The sequence below is a fragment of the Balaenoptera musculus genome, chromosome 4, assembly GCF_009873245.2.
Source record: "Balaenoptera musculus isolate JJ_BM4_2016_0621 chromosome 4, mBalMus1.pri.v3, whole genome shotgun sequence".
Lineage (NCBI taxonomy): Eukaryota > Metazoa > Chordata > Mammalia > Artiodactyla > Balaenopteridae > Balaenoptera > Balaenoptera musculus.
Genome location: NC_045788.1, coordinates 67,135,042 through 67,155,559, shown reverse-complemented (window position 1 = coordinate 67,155,559; position 20,518 = coordinate 67,135,042). Strand labels below are relative to the sequence as shown.

Genomic DNA, 20,518 nt, shown 5'->3' with positions numbered 1-20,518 from the left:
TCGGCGTCTCAGTCCCGGCCCCGAAGTAGCCGCGGCTTCTCGCCTACCAACTCCAGCGCCAACCCGGACCCGGACCCGGACCCAGAGCTTCTCCAGCGGTGACGCAGGGAGCAGGGCTCCCCGCAGTAACTTCCTCCGCGCAGCTCCGCCACCCCCGGGAGTCCCGGGGCGCACCTGCAAACTCCCGCTTGTGCAACGGCCGCCCCCGAGCCGGTGCGGGAGCCCGAGCGAGCCATGGCCAACGCGGGGCTGCAGCTGCTGGGCTTCATCCTGGCTTTCCTGGGCTGGATTGGCTCCATCGTCAGCACGGCGCTGCCCCAGTGGAGGATTTGCTCCTACGCTGGCGACAACATCGTGACGGCCCAGGCCATCTACGAGGGGCTGTGGATGTCCTGCGTGTCGCAGAGCACCGGGCAGATCCAGTGCAAAGTCTTCGACTCCTTGCTGAATCTGAGCAGTGAGTGCACTCCCTACTCCCGCAGCTGTGACCCAGGGACCCAACCCCCCAGTGGCTCCGTTTTGGAGTAGTAGCTACCAAACGACCCTGTTGTGTGATGTCTATCAACCTTCAGTGGATCAATTCTTCTGATCACGTGCTCTGCCGTGAGGAAGTGAGAGAGACCTGTGGCTTGGGGAAGGGGAGGCCCAGGCCTAAGCTCTTGTTTTTCCTCTGACACCCTGGGTGACACTTTTCTGTAGGTGTGGTTTCATCTTACATGCCCACGACTGGGGTGGTGATGGAGCGAGTGAAGGCCAGACTCGAACTTGAGCTCTTAGGCCTCTCCTGGGCATTCTCAGATTCTGTGAAAATTGAAGAACTGCAGGGTTGGGTCCAGAAAATGATATGCCTTGAAAAGTTTGGAGCCTGGTAGCTTCTCCAGTTTGTAAAATTAAATAGATAATCCCAAAGTTATTAGATTTTTTTTTTTTCTCAATCTATCTTTGCTGTGGGTTTTCATAGGAAAAATCACATTCCTACATGGAATGTCTCAACCTAGTGTCTTCTACTCACTTGAGTTTGAATCTTTTGATTCTTTTGACTTTTAAGATCAAGTGAGTGTGAGGAAACCCCTATGCATCCCCTTCCGTGACTCCTTTTTTTTTCAAATAAAGGAGCAATTTTAACTTTTTTTTTTTGGCTGCTCCAGGTCTTAGTCTCGGCACGAGGGGTCTTCGTTGCGACATGCCGGCTCCTAGTTGTGGCATGAGGACTTATTAGTTGCGGCATGCATGCGGCGTCTAGTTCCCTGACCAGGGATCGAACCATGGCCCCCTGCGTTGGGACCACAGAGTCTTACCCACTGGACAACCAGGGAAGTCCCTTGAAGAAGCCTCTTAAGATTCTCCAGAGGGTTTAGCTTTCAGGCCAAGAGTGTTCAGAGGAGGCAGATTGTATAACGTTATTTTGGAAAGCGAAGGTGGGTGGCAGGTGGAAAAAGGATGACAACAAAAAGAAGTTCTAAATAACCTCCCTTCATAATATGAAGGGAAGAATGGAGCCCCTGAAGACAAATGCCACAAAGGAGACACAGCTGATGAGTGCAGCATTCAGGAGAGTGAGGGCGGATCTTCTCTTGAGTTTCTGCCTTCCACAAAGGAATTTCTGTGTCATGGATTTTGGCCTCTTATTTCTGTCGGGTTAGAAAGGATTATGTAGAGAGAAATAGTCCTAAAGATGGTGGAAAGACGACAGGAATTTTTTCCTTTCATTTTTTTTTTTTTAAATAAAAGCTTTTGAGTGCCTTGTCAGAAATTCATTAAATTCCCACTTACTTAGGTAATAACAATTCATGGCTAGAGTATCTTCCTTGAGATATTACATTAGTTGTCCCGAACCTTGTGTCTGTCATGCACTTGGACTGAATTGAAGAAAAGCTTCCTTAGTCTTTGCCTAGACAGACAAGCCTGCCCACAAGTCCCCTTTGTGTGCTGATGGTAAGCAGTGTTGTCGTCGCTCAACTTTACTTCAGTTGTTTTGTCCCCCTCCTGCATGTGGTTTTGTCAAAAGCTATATACTTTAGAGTTGTTAAATCTGTGCCAAATCTGTTTAAACCGCTTGAGTACCTCTGGAATTTGGTGAGTCAGTGTACATACGGTAGTTTTTAGTGTTGCCATTTCAGCTTTTCAAAGTTACCGTATTAGGATTCTTTTATGCCAGACATAAGGAGTATATTAGGTACACACCTTTATAGAATCATTGAATCTACCCATGGATGGATAAATACATGTAAGGAATTGTATCAGGCATGTCATGTTGAGGAATTGGCAGATGGAGACCGTTCTAAGGGCGATTCCAGAGAGGTCTCTGATTCCTCTGATCAAAATAGTTCATTTTCTACACGTTTAAATAGGTTTCCTGTTAACTGCCTTAAAGGACCAAATGAAATCAGATTGATCCATGTTGTCAATACTCAAACAGGTCATCCCTACTCATGATAATGTGTTAAAATGTTTTATTTTCATTTATTCCTAATTAATATAGCTGTTACAGTTTTTAAAGCTGTGGCAGAAGATCTAAACAATACCTTCCCTCTACCCCCATACACAGTTTGGAGATTTCTTCCTGATGAATTTTTTTTAACTCCAGATCAGACCTCTCTTTTCATTTTCGTTAAAGCCAGAGTTTATCGAAGGTGGGGCTGAGGCCTTTCTCTCAAAACTGATTCCCAGAAGAAGGAAACTTGACTCACTTGTACCCTCTCCAACCTGCCAGTAACTAACTAGATGTCTTTGGATGGAGGCCAGAGAACCTACCTGTCTCCGTTTCCCTACCTGGACAGTTGTGTGCACACCCACCTGATGTAGAGAGCTGGGGAGGTGATTCATTGGCTGGTTTTGGTATAGTTCTGTGACATCTAGAGGTGAACAGGATTATCTGTACATTTAAGCAGTGTTCCTTGTAACAAGTTGTGTTCCACAAAGTGCTTTTAGGTAAAAAGCTTAGCTAGAAGTTTCTTGAAATTGTACCTTGTTCTTTTTGCCGGTGGAGCCCATTTGGCAACTTAGGGCCGAGATTCCGGGATTTATCAAGGTTGTAGCACTAGATGATGTTAAAATCCCTTGTTCCCTTTCTCTAATTAGTTTCAGCTGTAAAGAGCACATGACAGTGTCTATAGGGATACGGTGTGCATAAGCCAATGTAGGAAAGGAGATACAGCCAGCCTTCTTTAGGTGGTTCTTGCAAAGCAGTTTATGAAAATGTAACTGGGAACTTCCTGGGGAAACAAATCTTACACCGTGGATTGCGGTTTTACTATGGTTGAGACAGTTTCACTTCCATCCAAGTATGGATGTTTATTGACATTGATGACTGATAGCTGGAATATACAAAAAAGAGTGTCAGATAGAGTTGCAGTCGACTTTTCTTGATTAAACTGTGCATCTTGCCTTGTTTTGATCCAATTCTCAAACTTTTGGCAAGCTAGTGCCTATTTCATGTGCTTAGTTAATTGCTTCTTCTGGCTTGACTTTAATAGCTAGAGCTGTCCAAAGAGTGGGTTGCCCCAGGAGGTTTCGTGGTGGGAGGTGTGAAAACAGGAATAAGTAGGCGTTTTGAAGGAATGTTGTAGGGAAAAATCCAAGTCCCAGACAAATGGGAGGTTAGGCTAGACTTTCTCTTAGTCTCATCTAGCCTTGGGATTCTGTAATTTGTTTACAAGTTCCTCTAGGCTGTTCAACTTGCTTTGCGTGAATCCACATGTGTGTTGGTGCGCTTTAATAAGTATTGGTTGTCAGTGAAGTTTCCCAGCACTCTCACCATGATGTTAGGCTCAATCAAAGAACAAAATCACTGACTTGGATAGTCTTTGAAGCACAGGCAGAGAGGAGGGCACCTGCTTACACTTCCCTAGACTGCGTTATGCCTGCTGAACCAAGGGTGTTTAAGGGGCCATTTGTGTTCAGATCCGTTTCAAGAATTAGTTCTGACTTTTGGAATGATGAAAGTCAAAACCCAAAGCCAGGCTTGAGTACTCAATTCTTACCCTGGTCTTGCACTAACTAGCCATGTTTGTAATGGTGACCCACTCAATCTCTCTGGGCTGTAGTTTCCCCGCTTATGAAATAGGGCAGAGTGGGAGGAATGCGGAGCTGAATCCATGACTCATTCATCCATTCGACAAGCATGAGCCAGGCCCTATCCTTGTTCCTAGAAATGCAGCTAAGAAGATTGGTAAGATGCAAGTGTTGATTCCTCCCAGTGCCAACATTCTTTGTTAATAACTGCAGTGATGGAGCAGAAACAGGCAAGGGGCATAGTTTAGGTTTCCTTGATTGGAGTGATGAGTAAGAGGCACAGAGGTAACATAGAAGCGTACATTTAATCATGGGGCAATTTCTCTAAGAAACAAACAAGGTAGCAAAACTGCTTGGCACGTCCTGAAAAGGGGTGGGCCCTGCCTCATCCCAGACCACAGTTATTGACTGTGCTGGAGTCCTAAGGTCACACCCAACGGCCACCAGTGCATACGTCAATCAAATGGAAATGCTAACAATGAGGCCTCTTGAGAAACTTTGAACTTGAGCAAAAGTGAACAATTTAATAAGGGAAGAAGTCATGGGAGTATAGTTCTGTGACACTCTGTGGTGAGTTCATTTAATTGCAGAGGAGAGAAGAGGATTTTTGTTCTAGTCAGCCAGTGGTCAGTTTATTTATTTGCCTAATACTTATTAAGGAACTACTGATGCAAAGAGAGACTGTGTGAGGATAGAGATGTAATTAAAATCTACTTTGTTTATGATATATAATCATAGGGTAAAAATATAGTAATATGGCTAGTAAACAGCATGAGCAATGTCACGTAGTTAAAGGATATTCTACTGCTTGTATAGTAAAACTTTAGAAAAGCTTTAGAAAAAAAACGTCCACTGACTTGTCTATGCTTGTCTTTCTACGCTTATGTTGATTAACTTCACTGTAGTAGATCAGTAACTTCTAACTCATTTCTTGTCTCATAAGTAGAGATCTTTGTAAGTATGTTTTCAAATTATACTTTCAGGTTGCAAGTGATAAGAACTCCTTAAGAAGTCTTTAATCTCAAGATTATCAGTCTAGCTAAGCATAATATAATTAAAAGACTGCCTTCTCCGTGTACTGCTGATAATGATGAGGAGCAATAGTGTAACTTTTTGAATGTTTGCTAACCATTTTCTCCAAAGACAACTTTAGTCGGTGATAATAATATTGTAGAGGTATCTGCAAATTTAATGGGCCAGAAAGGAACATATTTGCTTCTAGATCTGAGCCAATCAGGTCAACTCAGAGATAATAGTTCAAGACTGTATCTCTCTAGTCTAAAATATTTTGCAGCTTTCAAATATTTCTCAACTTCTCTGCCCTACTGATCATTGTTCCACCAGAAGAAAAACTTCATCTTGGAAGCTAATTAGATGCATAATTTAGAAATTTAGAAAATTTTTAAAAATTATATTGGGTTAAACAAAAAGTATGAATTTTTTCTCCCTAGATGAGTTTCTAGCTTTTAATGATCTAAACTAGATCTGGCTTTATGTAGCAAGATTTTAGTATGCTGAGGCTTTCTAGGAAGGTGTTTCTCAGTATTATTTCAAAGATTAAGCTTAACACAGAAGAGTAGTTTTACCTATCATAGTAGAATTTTTAAAGGATAAAGACGTGTTCAAATTTAAATTCACTGAACACAGATTGAATAATCCGTGAAGCTTGCCAGGTACTGTTCTTAATGCTTTGGATGGAAATATGAACAAATATTTGGCCAAGTCATCAAGGAGCTCACAGTTACATATTTTAGATCTCTGACTTAAAAGGCTTCCATAAGACGTTAATTTGAAGGATTCATCTGGTTCCACCTTAAAACTGTGCAGTTTAGATTCTATCTGCACATAAAACCCTCATAACTTGTAATACAACACTTGCTGACTTTGATTTGTAATTCAGCATTACATATGCCCAACTAGTGAGTTTTCATGCTGTTATGATTCTCAGCCTTTTTTTTTGTATTTTTACATATCCCCCACACATATCACTGTAGTTAAGAATTCATCCAGATGTCTCCAGTGATGCAAGATGAGATTTTGTGACATTTCCTAAGTCAGTGGATACCAGGACGTAAATGAAAAAAAAATTGCTTCACAAAATAACACTATTGCTCTGTCAGATTTTTCAAAACAAAGCATGATTCCCTTGCTCTATATGGTTTACATGATTCCTGAGTATCATGGAAAAAACCCCCCGGGTTTTTTTCCCCCATTTTCTCCATAATTTTTTGTGCGTTATGAAAATGATACATTGTTCTATAAAGAAATAAAACATACTAGGGTTTGTAGCACACAGAACAAAACATCTGTCCCTTCCCCCTTAGAAATTTTGTAAAAGTAGTGGAAAGAGTAAAATGGGGCATGAATTAAACGTGCTTTCTTTGAGAACTGAAAGGGGAACAAACTTAGAGATGAAGACAGTGAAAATGAGATAATTCCAGGCGAGTGCAGGTGGAGCCTTGGAGTGGTTGATCCATGCACGCTGCCTGCCTGGGTGGTTTTATACAAGCCTGACTCAGGAGATTGAGGCCCAGCAGACTCCTCGTGAAGAGTACCTTGTGATCCAAGTGCTTAGACCTGCTGGGCTGGTGGCCTGCTGTTTTCACATGAAGCACAGATCAGAATGATTATAGAAGCTGGGTCTGGTTTGGGGCCCTACAACTCAAACAAAGTAGAAAACTTAGCAATCAGAGAAAGCAACCACAGTGGTGAATAAAGGGTTGGAAAACTGAGCTTAATGGACAAACAAAGCAAAAGGTGGTTAAGAGATGTAAGAGGCTATACCTACCTGAAGGGCTATCATATGAAGACAGAGGGTAAAAATCTTGTCACCTCTTCTTTAAGACCCTCCAGTGACTTCTGATCACACTTAGAATAAACTCCAAACCCCTTCCCCTAGCTTGCAAAGTCTTACATGATAAATGCCTTCTGCCTACCTTGCTAACCCACCTCATTTTACTTTTACATCCTGCCATCCTCCAGTAGTGACTAGCTTTGCCAGTTTGTCCAGGATTGAAGACCTTCACAGGAGTCAGGACTTGTAGTTTTAAAACTGAGAGAGTCCTCGGCAAATGGACAGGTGGTCGCCCTGTCCTCCACATGGATCATTGTGACTTTCAGTGTCTCCTCTTCCAGTGTTCCTTTGCCTGAAATGCTTTCCTTCTAAGTGAAACTTAGGACCAAATCTGAAATCTGTGTGATGTATAAGAGCTTAGTTATTTTACTTTTAATTTTCCTTCTAAGTAATGACTGTCTTTGCAAAAACTGTTGGCAAACCAAAAGGAAGGACACACCATAACTGTGGAGTCCTTAGTACTTTCCTCTTCATGCCACAGTATGGTCTGTGATTCCAAGGAAGAAGTTTCACAAACCCATGGTCCATGAAACCTGTGTTTTGATTCAGGAGTTCTTGTACCACCCTGGAATCTTACAATTAGTGTGTGGGTACAGTGCACACTTGCCCACACACATTTATGGGGAAGTAGATCTATGAGGGGAGCATGGAAGTGCCTATGATTTTATTTTAATTGAATCAAGTAAAAATGTATCTTGGCTTCCAAAATATCTCTCAAATGCAGTTAAAAAAATGCCTTTGATACTTTCAAAAAGTGGTTACTATGATTTTATCATAGATTGCCTGGTTATGGCAAGGATGGAAAAATTAATTTAAAATTGAATGATGTTTTAGAAATCTTTAGTCTTAATTATGATTTGTAGCCTAGGTTCTCAACCCTGAAAATACTGACCCTGAGCCTAGGTCTAAATTAGAGAGTGAGATATAAAACCTTTCCATGATGTCAGCCACTTTTGAAGACCATCAAGAAGTCAATTGTTTCAACTTCTCCGTTAGAGATAACCATCATTCACACTTTACATAATAAAAAGATGGTCCCAAAGAATAAGTAGCTCACCCAAGATAGCATGCTCAGTTACAATGTAAATATTTATATATGCAAAAAGACTTGTCACCTGTTAACACTGTTAAAGAGATAATGATCTTTATTTGAAGGAGAAAATAAAGATAGAATTAATCAAACTCATCTAACCAGCTTAGTTTCAGCTCTTTTTTCTTTGAAAGTCTGTGTGTCTTTATGCCACAGTGATGGTATCACCTTTTTACTCTTCAAGATACTTACTGGCATAATCTCAAACTTGGCCCTATCGATTTGATTGTGATTTAGTATACCAATGACAATAACAGGAAATTAGAAAATTAGTGGAATCCTGAGAAATACTACATTGAATTATCTGCTATTTTACAATATAGCAGTTTAAATAGTTTTAAAAACTGGTGATATCTCCGAATATAAACCAACTATGTTCCAAAATAAAAGGCTATTATGTTTTGTTCTAAGAAAATGGTATTCGTACCTCCCACCCCACCGCCATCACTGGAGATACACGTGTTGCTCCAGCCATGGTAATCTATGAGAAATTCACTTGTTGTCTTCCAAGTTCACCCACCCAGATTTTCTGCAGCTTGATGAGTGGAGTATAAAGCTACTGACTATTACCAAGATATATTGTAAACCATTTTAATTATAAATGTTTTAACATTAAGGATAACACATATGCTTGTTATTTCAGAATTAAAAACTCCATTAGTAAGGATTAAAAATGTATTAGTTCAGCTAAACCTATTCAACCAAATCACTAATTATTTTTTCAGAGGATTTTGAATTTAATGTTGAAAACATAAACTGTTAGAGCTGGAGGAATTCTTATTCATCATTCAGCCAGGTATTTGTTTTTCTGGAGAAGAAACTATGTTGGTTACCTGCAGAGACATCCCTAGAACCAGGGTCTCCTGACTCCTGGTTAGATTTTCTCTCTTCCATACAACATTGAAATATACTTGGTCTTCTACCACTCTTCTCTTGTTGGTTTAGGCATGATTTTTACATGTTCTAAAATGTTTTCTGCCAGGCACTCTGCAAGCAACCCGCGCCTTGATGGTGATTGGCATCCTGCTGGGACTAGTAGCCATCTTTGTGGCCACTGTCGGCATGAAGTGTATGAAGTGCCTGGAAGACAACGAGGTACAGAAGATGCGGATGGCTGTCACTGGGGGCGTGATCTTTCTTATTTCAGGTAAGAGAGGCCCTGTCCCCCTTAGACCTTATTAAACTCTCTCTGACATGGGTTAAGGTATAGTTTTTGGTTTCCTTAGATTATGGTGGATTTGTTGCACTTGAATCGATTGAATTCAGTTCCTTTAAAATCTGAAGACGTAGGAACCTTAAGTCCATTTGAGTTTCACATTCTCAAACAGGAAACAGGAAATGAAAATCTGTATTCACAGTGGACAGGTCTATTCCTTGAGGTTTCAGGTGCCAACCGGTTGTTAGAACCATTCTCCCCAGGTGAAGAGAGATTTTTCTATCTAGCAAACACTGAGGGACAATTCTATGTAATTCAGAAAATTTCTGTAGTGTCTCTTCGGATACTACGTGGGAAAGATGGGGAATGGTGAGAGAGAACATAAAGAATGTGTCAATCATACAGGTGTGTGAGGAATGAATGAGACCGGGATTATTGGAGGAAAATGAGGGCATCATTCCATGTGGGCAGATCTGACTCCAGAATAAACAGGTTTACCCATAGATCAGTGAAGAGAAATGTCACTTGGAATGGAGGCGAAATGTTGGAATGGTGGGGAATAAGAGTAAATGAGTTAAGAAAGAAAACAATAGAGAAAGGCCTTGGAAAAAAACCTTGACAAAAGAGTGAGATTACATTTTCCATAGAAAATAAATGTGTATGTATTGCTTTATTCAAGTGTTGATATGTGACCTTTGAGAAAATGAAAGCCAGAAGAAGACATGGACAGGTCACTTGTAAAGCCTTATAATAAGGTTTATATTAAATAAGATTGTGTTTATATATAAAACAATAGACTATTATATATAGTAGTTGTCTATTGTTTTGAAATGGACTATTATATATAGTATATATGTGTGTGTGTGTCTGTGTATATATATATATATATATATATATATATATATATATAGTAGTATGTAGTAGTCTATTGTTTTTGAAAACAACACCAGTGATTTAATCTGCCACTAGGAAACACTAGAATTGGACTTTTTTCTCATTTTCTCTTTAACAAAAGAGATTTCATCAATGTGGATTTCATCAATAATGAAGGAAGAGTGCCTGTGGCTTTGCTAAAGGTTTGGTTAAAGTTTATTCAAATTACTCCTGGATAGCATTTTATTCCCAACAGTTTGATTTTACATCAAAGGCTGTGAATGCACTTACTGTGTAGGACCCTTCCCCCACTTGCCTTCTTGTAACTCCCGTCCATCACTTCCCCAGTCTCAGGGACTTCCTAGGGAGTGAGGCTTGCAAGTTCCACAGCATTTGCATGGTCTGCTTGAGCAGCCAAAGCAATGGTGTTTTCTCTCAAGTATTAGAGGCAATTAGGTTGGACCACTTTTTTTGTAGGAGGAAGGGAGCAGAGGGGGTAGCATAGAAATATTTAATCTGTCTAAATTGATGAGTTTTTAGAATGGCTATAAAAAGAAGTTATTTAATTTCTTTGGATAAGAAAAATCAAGGTGTTGTATACTTCTTACAAATGATAGAGTGGGTTATTTTGACTAAGTGGTTTCTCTGGCCTTACTGAAATGTGAAAGGCATGAGAAATTGAGTGTTCAGCACATATTGATCTGATGTGGCACTTCAGCGAATCTCATGGCAAGACCTGACACATCTGGCCAGTGAGGCTGTAGGAATTTAGGTGATCTAGTGCACTCTGAGACAGGTCCTACTCGTTCCTGCAGTCTAGCTATTTACTTTCATTTTGATCCTTCAGAAATGTGAATTTTGAGTTTTGGTCAAGAAGAATGTAGAAGGGTTTTCATCTTCCCTTTTGTATTGTAAGTGACTAGCTTTACTAATAAGGACTTTGGTTTTACCAAAAGTAGTCTAACACACTGATGTATAACAGTATATTTGAAAGAGATCTTAAATGACATGAACCTGCTGAATATTTCCAACAGAATGTTGTTTGTGCCAGTGACCTTCAACTCTAAGTGAATAAAATGACATGAACATTATAAACTATGCCTAACTCCAACCTAATATTTTCGTCTGTCTTAAGAGAATACTTAGAATAAATCATATCTGAACCTCTAATCTCCCTAAATTAAAGTCGTCTGAATTAAAATGGATTAAATTAAAAATGTCAGCACTATTGATGAGATTTAATTCTTATAAAATACTTGTAAATTTAATGAGCCGTATATTTATGCTCAGTGTTCCATAGTGATTAACAGTCTTTTGTTTTGAATTTCTGTAGGTCTGGCTATTTTAGTTGCCACAGCATGGTATGGCAATAGAATTGTTCAAGAATTCTATGACCCCATGACCCCGGTCAATGCCAGGTAATGCTGTTCACTCCTAAAATAGTTTGTTCTCTGAGAAAATACCCTTTTAATGTTCTGCAAAGTCCAACTAGTGCCGTAGCTTCCCAGATTTGCTATCCAGAATTTTATGGAACTTCTGTCAAACTTGGAAATAATTTGAATGGCCTGTGACTCATGTTAAAAATAGTCTGATAATTGCTTTAACAGCCTGTATTGATAACAAAATGAACTTCAAAGTAGAAAAGTTCTAAGCTATATACTTTCCAAGTGTGTGCTGGCCCTTTTTTCATATTTAAGAACTGTTTTTAATGTTAATAAAGATACCAACATATTTGAACTTTTATTTTTGAAGTGTATTCTGAAACTTTTAACACTTGTGATTATTTGTAACTAAACACAGTTTATGACTGATTGAAAAAATAGTACTCTTGTAGAGGTTAACAAATAATACGTCATTTCTAATGGTTTAATCCTGTTTATGAAAAAACAATTTATTTATGAAAAAGACAAGTTAGCACTTTGAAATGTTGTGTTTCATCACAACCATAAAAATAACTTTAGAAAGGTCATCCTTCTTAATATTGCAGGTTGTGGAAGTTAAAGAGCTGACTCTTGGCTCTCACGTAATGACACGCTTTGATCAGAGACACGCTCTTTGTCTCACTGTGTTCACATCTTTAAAGCCGAATAACTATATTCTGAGTCAGAATGTTAAGATGTAATTATTGTTTGTTGAGTGCTAAGATGAATGGATGAAAAATCCCAGTGGTGGAGAGATAAGGTGTGCTTCTTTGTGTGAAATCACCCACATAGAGGAGAACACATACTGCAGTGATTGTGTTGGAACCCATCCCATAAGATCTACACTGTAAAGACAGAATCTGCTGGAGCTCAGTAGGCTAAAATTTTACCAGTAATGGATATGAAAGCACTTTATAAATTGCTAGGCACTGTACGCTTATTTACATTGTCTCACATGATCCTGAAAGCAGTCCAGTGAGGCAGATGGAGTCATCCCGCTTTAAGAGAAGCAGCAGCTGATGTTGAGAAGAGGAGTTACTGGCCCACAATTTAGCAGTTGAGAGTTTGCATCAGAATTCAAACTCAGGCCTTATAACTCTAGATCCAGCCCTTCTCTCTCCTTATTGTCCACCATCAGTCACAGATCTTCTCCCCAGAAGTATGGCTTCATACATCCACCTGGATGAACTTAACCTAGAATGATCTATGAGCTGCTTAGAAGTCTTTTTCGCAAAACCATAAATTTCGGATTTCAATGTTTATCAGTGATTGACTATTGAAAACTCTAATAGTCTCCAACACCCTCTAGCAGTTTCTTTGTAGAATTTGGTTACTACTTGGTGATAGCATGAGTTGTTAAGTTTTAGCCTAAGAACCATGGTCCAAACCTGACTTCCAAATTATATAAACATGCTTTACAAGTCTCCTACGCATGGAAAAGTCTCTGGAACTATTTGTATAATTAACCTGGTGTTGCATGCCACATTGCCTGATCTACTATTGCAAATTGTCAACAACTGCAATGTGAACATTCTCGTGTGTGTGTCCACAAACCTTAAAGTACTTCACAAAACTGAAAGGGATCATGGGGGATTTTTTTTCAGTGGAAAAAATATAATGAGTATGATATTGATTTCATTCTTTAATTATATTAGAGAAGTTTCCAGTGATTCACTGATTAAGCAAATACATTTTCCCTTCTTTTTAGGTATGAATTTGGTCAGGCTCTCTTCACTGGCTGGGCTGCTGCTTCCCTCTGCCTTCTGGGAGGTGCCCTACTTTGCTGCTCCTGTCCCCGGAAAACAACATCTTACCCAACACCAAGGCCCTATCCAAAACCTGCACCTTCCAGTGGGAAAGACTACGTGTGACACAGAAGCAAAAGGAGACAACCCTGTTGGAACAATCAGAAAATGAACATTGAAATACTGTCATTGGCATTAAGATGTTAGGTTTTGACTATTGTAGTCTGAACTGTGGTATTACCAAAAAAACATATTTTGTTAAATACCCATTGCTAAAAATGACTTAGTCTTATTTTATCTCCTTTCCTCAATATAAGAGGGAAGCCTTTTCTATTTGTATTACTGCTTCCCACTGAGTCATCATCTCAAATGTGGGGAGAGGGCATTCCTTAAATATATATAGATATGTACATGTACATGTTTTTCTATAAAAAAGTTAGGTAGTAAAACCTCATTATGTTGGTACCAGCATTCTTAAAATATATCTAAAAGAAGAAAAATATATTTATATTGATTAAATCAGTAGTTTATTTGGTATTCTTCTCTTCTTTCTTTATGTATACATATATAATATGTCAAATATCATTTACCCTCCTTCATCAGCTTTTAATGTCTTTCACAGAAGACCTGACCTACTTTACCAAGTATGAATTATTTCACTTCTTCACATGTGCCCTTTTCATATGTTTGTATCATATTTTTTTTACTATGATCTTATAGCACTTACTCTGTCACCATTCAGTCATTCTTCATGACTTTGTTTTTTGTGAGATTGGGCTTAACTCTAGATTCTGATAACACATTTATATGCCTACAGTTTAATTCCTAAAGTCAATAAGAATCTCTTACAGACCAGAGTTTTGGGAGCAGATCTTTCTGTGTGACCAGATGGTATATTCCTGTTGACCTTCCCATATGCTCCCTGTACTCTGACCTGTAACACACTTGTTTGCTTTGAAAATATTTGTCCCCTTGAGGAGCTGTGTGCTGCTTTCCCAAGTGTTGTGACACAATTCTATTGATTGAATTTTTTGACCTACTTATTCACAGTTGTATATCCTCCCAAACTACCTTTTTCTTGTCCCCTTCCTCAAACTGTATTGTTTTCTCATATAGTTTACCTCGTCCCAGAGAGGGATGGCCTTTTTGTCTGAATGAAGTGCTAGACCTTCTGTAGTGACAACCTGATGACAAATATTCTCTCTGTAGCTGTAAGCAAGTCACTTAATTTTTCTCCTCTTTTCCCATCTGTCAAATTGAGATAATGATACTTAACCAGCTGCTAGAGTGGTGTAAGTATTAATTAGTTGATATTATGCTCATTCTTTGAACATGAAGTATGCCTAAGTAGTGTCTCTGTTTGCTAAATTGTCTGTTAAGAAGTCATTGAACCAAACCTAGACACAGGCATCCCATTGCTCGGCACCTTCCTTTCTCCACAGACCTGTTTCCTTCCTTTCAACGGTGGCCACCATGCTGTTGGTGCTCTGTTCCGTTTTAACAATTGCCCTTAGTTTTCCAGTCTGTGGAAAATGCTCCTTCACTCGAGCAAGATGATGTAATGGGAAGGGTGTTGACTTCGGTGTCTGGAGACCTGATGTGAGTCTTGGTGCTATCAATTACAGTGTGAGTTTGGGCAGGGCACTTGGTTGCCCTAGATTTACTGCTTCACTTATAAAAAGAGGATTGTACTTCCTGACCTGCCTACCTCTCAGGGCTGTTGTGGGGATCCAGTGAGATGGGATACATGTAAGTGTGATTTTGTGAGGTAAAAAGTATTATACTAGGGGAAAGAATTAAGGAATTTAAGTGCATAGGTTTTGGATTACTTTTCAAATGACTGAAAAGAGACAAATTGTAAGCAATAGGTTTCTTGCTTTAACCAACCTCTCAAGTGATGAGACACTAAAGTGAATTTCAGATTACTAAGTGAAAAGGATTCTGGGGCAGTCTTAATTTTCTTCAGTCACTATGGCCTGATGCTTTTTGTGGCTAAGCTTTTCTCCTTTCAGGAATGCGGACTTGACCTAGGACAAGTTTGCAGATGTAATGGGTGGAACAGTGTACATGTTGGCAAACCAAAGAATGGAAGATTTTTTTTCTTTTAGTAACTTGCAAAGGTATACAAGGTGGATATCTGTTCTGCGATGTCATCAGAGGTGTTGCTATTAGCTGGCAGCTAACACTGCTAAATTAGGTAGTTTGGGAATGTAACTCATAGTGAAACCATATAGGGGATATTATCCAAAGGACTCCATCATATGATTTGAACCTAGTAAATTTTAGTGTGTCTTCCAAACCTGAAAGTCTGTGCTCCTAGAATGTATAATTCAAAGAACTGCTACCTACATAGATCCTAGTGATGGGCAAGTATAAATACATGTGGTTACTAGTTGCTAAAGTCTGAAATCTATAGTCCAAAATGGCCAACAGAATGGTTACACCAAAATTTATCTAATTTTGATATTTTTGTACTCTGCTACCATACCTGGAAACAGACAAATAGGTATTTTAGGGTTTTGTAATGGGAATTGTATAAAGTGTTACTCTTTTTCAATAAATTGTGTTTTTTTTAATATAAAATAAATCCTTGTTTTTTTGGTTTTTTTTAAAATCATTTATTTCAAGATTGCCATGCTTGGAAGAAGAGATGGCTTGGGATAGGATCTGACTCACCATGTGTTACTGGGAAAGAGCTATGTTGCCTCTGCACCACCTGTCAACTATTTGAGTGGCTCCACCCACTGGAATGCCCTATTTCTCTCCAACTGTGCTTTTCCTCATCAAGGGTGGTGATACAAGAGAATGTCAGGAGACGTTACTTCATTTTCCTCATCCATAGAAAGGGGGCATGCTACAATAAATGACTAAGGGATAAAATCACCAACTGTAAATCATCGTGAAAGCTTAAGGCAGTTGTGTTTCTCACAAGTTGGAAGAGAGAAAGACAGCCAGAAATCCATTATTGTTTTTGTGATGATTATTACCAAAACTACTTCTTAGGAAAGCAAGTGATGAAACTCATTCACCTGTTATCTGAAAATATCAATAATTGATAAAGCATTAGTTGTAACCTCTCCGTAAGCAATTTACATATTAAAGAGACAGGCTTGTAAACAAAGGATTGCAGCTCTATGTGGAGCTCTATGTGGGCATTAGCCTTAAGGGTGAGAGACTAAGATTATTCTCAGTCCCTTTAAATTAAGCAGATGCATCAGAATCCCCACTCTTTCTACAGAATTTAAGTTTCTGAGGAGGGGTCCAGGCCCATGAAGTTTGAGAGGTAATACAATTCCTAAGTGCTCCTGACAAGTACTCTTAAGAGAAAACCTGGATTGTCAGTCATACCAAGTAGACACCCCCTCTGTGTGAGCCCCTCCTTATGGATGCCATTGTCCTGCAAACCATGTCGTTTCTCCTACTCATCAATTAGTACTTTCTATGTGGATCCGTGCCCAGGTCCAGGGAAAACTCCATACCATTCCCACATTCCAACATTTTAAAGCCTGTTGTTAATCCTAGTGAAATCTGGTAATGGGTTTTCTTCCTTCCTTTTGAGTGTGGCTCAGGTATAAGATTTCTGCAGTCTCCTCCTCCCCCACCCCAGCTATACCCCAGGTACCCCCAACCTGCCCTAAAATCTCTATAATTAGCTGGTACCATGGAAACTGGCAGAAGTCACTGCAGGTTCCAGGATTATGTGGGGACAGACCGTTGAGTTTAAAAACACAGTGAGAAACGTTCTCAATGCTCTGAAACTCTGCAGAACTCACGGTATTTTTAATACCCATCTTCCATTGACAGGTTTTTCCCACATGGCCAATATCAGCAATTAGACAAGAGATATGACTTTATTCAATTAATATTTACTGAACACCTACCATGGGCCAGTGCCATTAAATGTTGACAAGGATAAAGGATATAGAAAATAAATAAGACCCTCTCCTGGGCCCCAGGAGGGTGAAGAGTTTTAAGTGGGAAGAAAAGTGAATTTGAAATCTAGCACTGGGCTCTGCCATTGATCAGCCATTGTGAGCTCTGGAGATCTCCATCCACTATTTTCTCATTTGTAAAAGGAAGAGCTTGGCCCCATGCATTGGTTCTTATCTATAACAACATGGAAGCATGAACATTGGAGGTTTTTGCAACTTCCCAATTCCAAGGATTTAAACCCAGGTTAGGGGAATCAGAATCTCTGAGAGGAAGGTATCAGGTATGAGTTTCCCACGGGATTCCACTGCACATTCTGAATTGCACGTCACTGGGCTATGTCATCTCTCAGGACCAAGCTTGCTCAAAAAATTTTCTATATAAACCACATCCAGGCACTTCATAGATGAAAGGTTGTTTATTTACCCTTTCTCTAACATTATGGTTCTATTTTCTGGTTTTAGGGGTTTTTTTGTTTGTTTGTTTTGGTGAGAGGAAGGAAGGAGTTAAACGGAGATGGTCTTCAGAAACTGTTGTCATATTTCTTTGGTAAATAACCTTCTTTCTTGTCATTTTCTATTATTTTTTAAGTCACCACCAATAATAGTCATTAATACAAAGCAAATTCTCGTTTAAAGAACAGCCTTCTGTTTAACAAATAATATTAGCTCAAGAGTATAAGTGTTTATCGTATTATAATCGCTGAGTTATTTTCCTTTGTTATATGAAAATTTCAGGAAAGTCCTTAGCCAAAGTATAATCTTGCTACATTTATTTTTAATTGAATAACATTTCTGTGATTTGATTTTATTTATGTAATAATTTCCATGATTTATTGCTTTTATTCTCTGTTCCCCCAAGAAGAAAAAGTAAACACACACACACACACACACACACACAAACACACACACTCTAACCAGTTGGGGAAAGATAAAGTTTGAAAACTGGACAAGTATTTCTTAAGTGAGATGACCTGGACCAGAGCACTTTCTTCTCCCAACGGGGCTTTTTACCTTTTAATCATTTTTGTCCATTAAGTTTCCTGTTTCCATTAACGTTGTGCTTTCCCCAGGTGTCTATTGCTGCTGCCTAACTATAAAAAGTCCAACAGCCTATAAGAGACCTGAAATAAGCAGACATCTGAAACAAGGGTCAGGGGTAGCAGAGAATATTTCCTTAGAGATGAGAGTGGAATACATGAAAGAAAAATGACCTCTAATACAGCAAGGAAAAAGGAATTTATTTTTGAAAATTATTTTTTACCACAATATTTATTTTTCCCGATAATAAAATTAAAATGTATTAATAATAAAGTAGAAAAATATAGAAAAGTAGAAATAATTATTTTAAAGATTGTAATAGCCATATTATTCAAAAGCAAAACTATTAATAATTTGATGTGATCTTCTCTAGCTGCCTTTTCTTTCCCAAAGATCAGCTTTGGAGTTTGTTGTTATTTTTTTATTTTTTTTTCATAGTATCACATAGTAAAACTAATTTTGATTTCTTTTTTGTTTTCCATTCAAGTGTATAGTAATATACTGTTACCATGCAGAGTTGATAAACATTCATTCAGTAATATTTTTAAGAAGCTAATATTCGCCAAGTATTTTCTGCCACAAAGGAAATGGTGGCCCTGGATTTGTGCAACGTAGCCACCATGAATGAAACAGACAAAAAACCCTTTGCTCCTAGAACTTACATTCTATATGGGAATATAGACAGTAAAATAGACATGCTAAATATATAGTATATTAGTTGGTGATAAACCATATAGATAAAAACTAAAGTAGGCAAGACTGGGAAGGTTGGAAGAGGGTAACAATTTAAAATAATAAGGTCATGGAAGTCCTCAATGAAAAGTTGATGTTTAAGAAACAATATCAAGGAGAATAAGAAGCAAATCAATTATCTAGGGGAAAGAACATTCCAAAAAAAAGCAGGTTTAAATGCTCAAAAGTGGAATTATGTATAAAATGTTCAAAAAAGAGTAAGGAAGCCAGTGTAGTTGGAATGCTTTAAGCTAGAAGAGAGTAATAGGAGATGAAGGCTTGAAAAGAAGGGGAATCTAAACCGTATAGGGCATGGTGGACCATTGTAAGGACTTCATCTACTATTAAGTAAAGGGAACAAACAGTGTTAGGTTTTGAGCAGAGAAGGCACAAGATCTAAATTAAGATGTATTTTTTTCTGTTGCGTTGAGAATAGACTATAGGAGGGCAAGGAGAAAAGCAGTGAGTTCAGATAGAAGGATATTACCAATAATTCTGGCAAGAGGTGGCTTGGTGATAGCAGTGGGCCGTAAGAAGTGGTTATAATCTGGATAACATTCTAAAGTAGAGCCGGCCAGTTTTGCTGATTGACTGGATGTGAGATGTCATGTTAAAATAAGAGTCAAAGATGATTCCAAGATTTTTGGCCCAAGCAATTGATAGGATGGAGCTGCCAAAAACCAGAGAGGGAAGACTACAGGAGAGTAGGTATGAAGAGAAAATCAGAGGTTTTATTTTGGACATGTTAAGTTTAAGATGCTTATTGCACATCCAAGTAGAGATGACCAGTAGACAGTGGGAAAAGGCAGGAGTATGGAAATCTAGAGTGGAGAAAGTGTTTTCAAAAGAAGAGAGAAGTCAAACATTAGTTTCATATGACTTACAAAGTTGAAAGTATGTCCCAATCTTTGGACATTTAAGTTGATACCTATAATCACTAGGTTAAAAAGTCAATAAAAGTAGAAACCAAATCTATTTTACCCATTATTGAATATTTTATTATCTTCCAAATTTTTCATTCTAGTGTTCTCAAAAGTATCCTCAAAGAAGTCTGGTGTATTAGAGTCATAGGCCTGCCCTGGATTTTGGTCCTGATTCTGCCCTTTACTAATCTACTTTTTAATGATTACATTTTAATAATTTAATGTAGTAGCAGAGACCAAATGTCTCAGTTCAAGTATTCTGGGAAGCAGAATGTCAAGACAGGGTTAGAATTGCAAGAATGCTAATTCCTGCTAATTCCTTCAATTCCTGAAGAGCAAGGGTAAAGAAAGCAGGAATAGACAGGAAAGCCTTTACAGGGGTTGGCAAACTTTCTGTAAAGGGCCAGATAGTAAATATTTTAGACTTTATGGGATACATATAGTCTCTGTTACATATTCTTCTTTGCTTTTGCTTTTTGGTTGTTTTACAACTGTCTAAAATGCAAAAACTATTCTTTGCTTACAGAGCATACAAAAAAAAAAAAAGGATGTTGTCCAAATTTGGTCCATGGGCCATAGTCAGTCAACACAGCCTGGTCTAACACTTGTGAAAGGAGAGAGGGAAGGGAGGATAATTCTGCAGGAAAAGCCTCAGCCTGCTGTGCAGCTCTGAGAAAGTCTTGGGGCCAGTCCATGGGGAGCTGTGGTTTAAAGGATGTCCATAGAAGAGTCCTGCACTG

At 38.7% G+C, this 20,518-nt stretch overlaps 1 protein-coding gene across 2 annotated transcripts; it reads left to right on the top strand.

Annotated features, from left to right (window-relative positions):
• CLDN1 (claudin 1) lies at positions 1-13,951 on the top strand. Of its 2 annotated transcripts, XM_036850550.1 has the most exons (4): positions 1-457; positions 8,941-9,105; positions 11,321-11,405; positions 13,117-13,951. In XM_036850550.1, exons 1-4 carry the CDS (start codon positions 235-237, stop codon positions 13,277-13,279), a joined length of 636 nt encoding a protein of 211 aa, XP_036706445.1. In that variant the 5' UTR covers positions 1-234; the 3' UTR covers positions 13,280-13,951. The 2 variants fall into 2 exon arrangements, with proteins under 2 accessions (XP_036706445.1, XP_036706447.1); XM_036850552.1 differs by lacking the exon at positions 11,321-11,405.
• Positions 13,952-20,518: the final 6,567 nt, after the last annotated feature.

Coding starts and splice junctions, on each gene's coding strand:
- CLDN1 (XM_036850550.1), top strand. CDS start 235: ATGGCCAACGCGGGGCTGCAGCTGCTGGGCTTCATCCTGGCTTTCCTG. Junction 458..8,940: donor CTCCTTGCTGAATCTGAGCA/GTGAGTGCACTC, acceptor GTTTTCTGCCAG/GCACTCTGCAAGCAACCCGC. Junction 11,406..13,116: donor ATGACCCCGGTCAATGCCAG/GTAATGCTGTTC, acceptor CCTTCTTTTTAG/GTATGAATTTGGTCAGGCTC.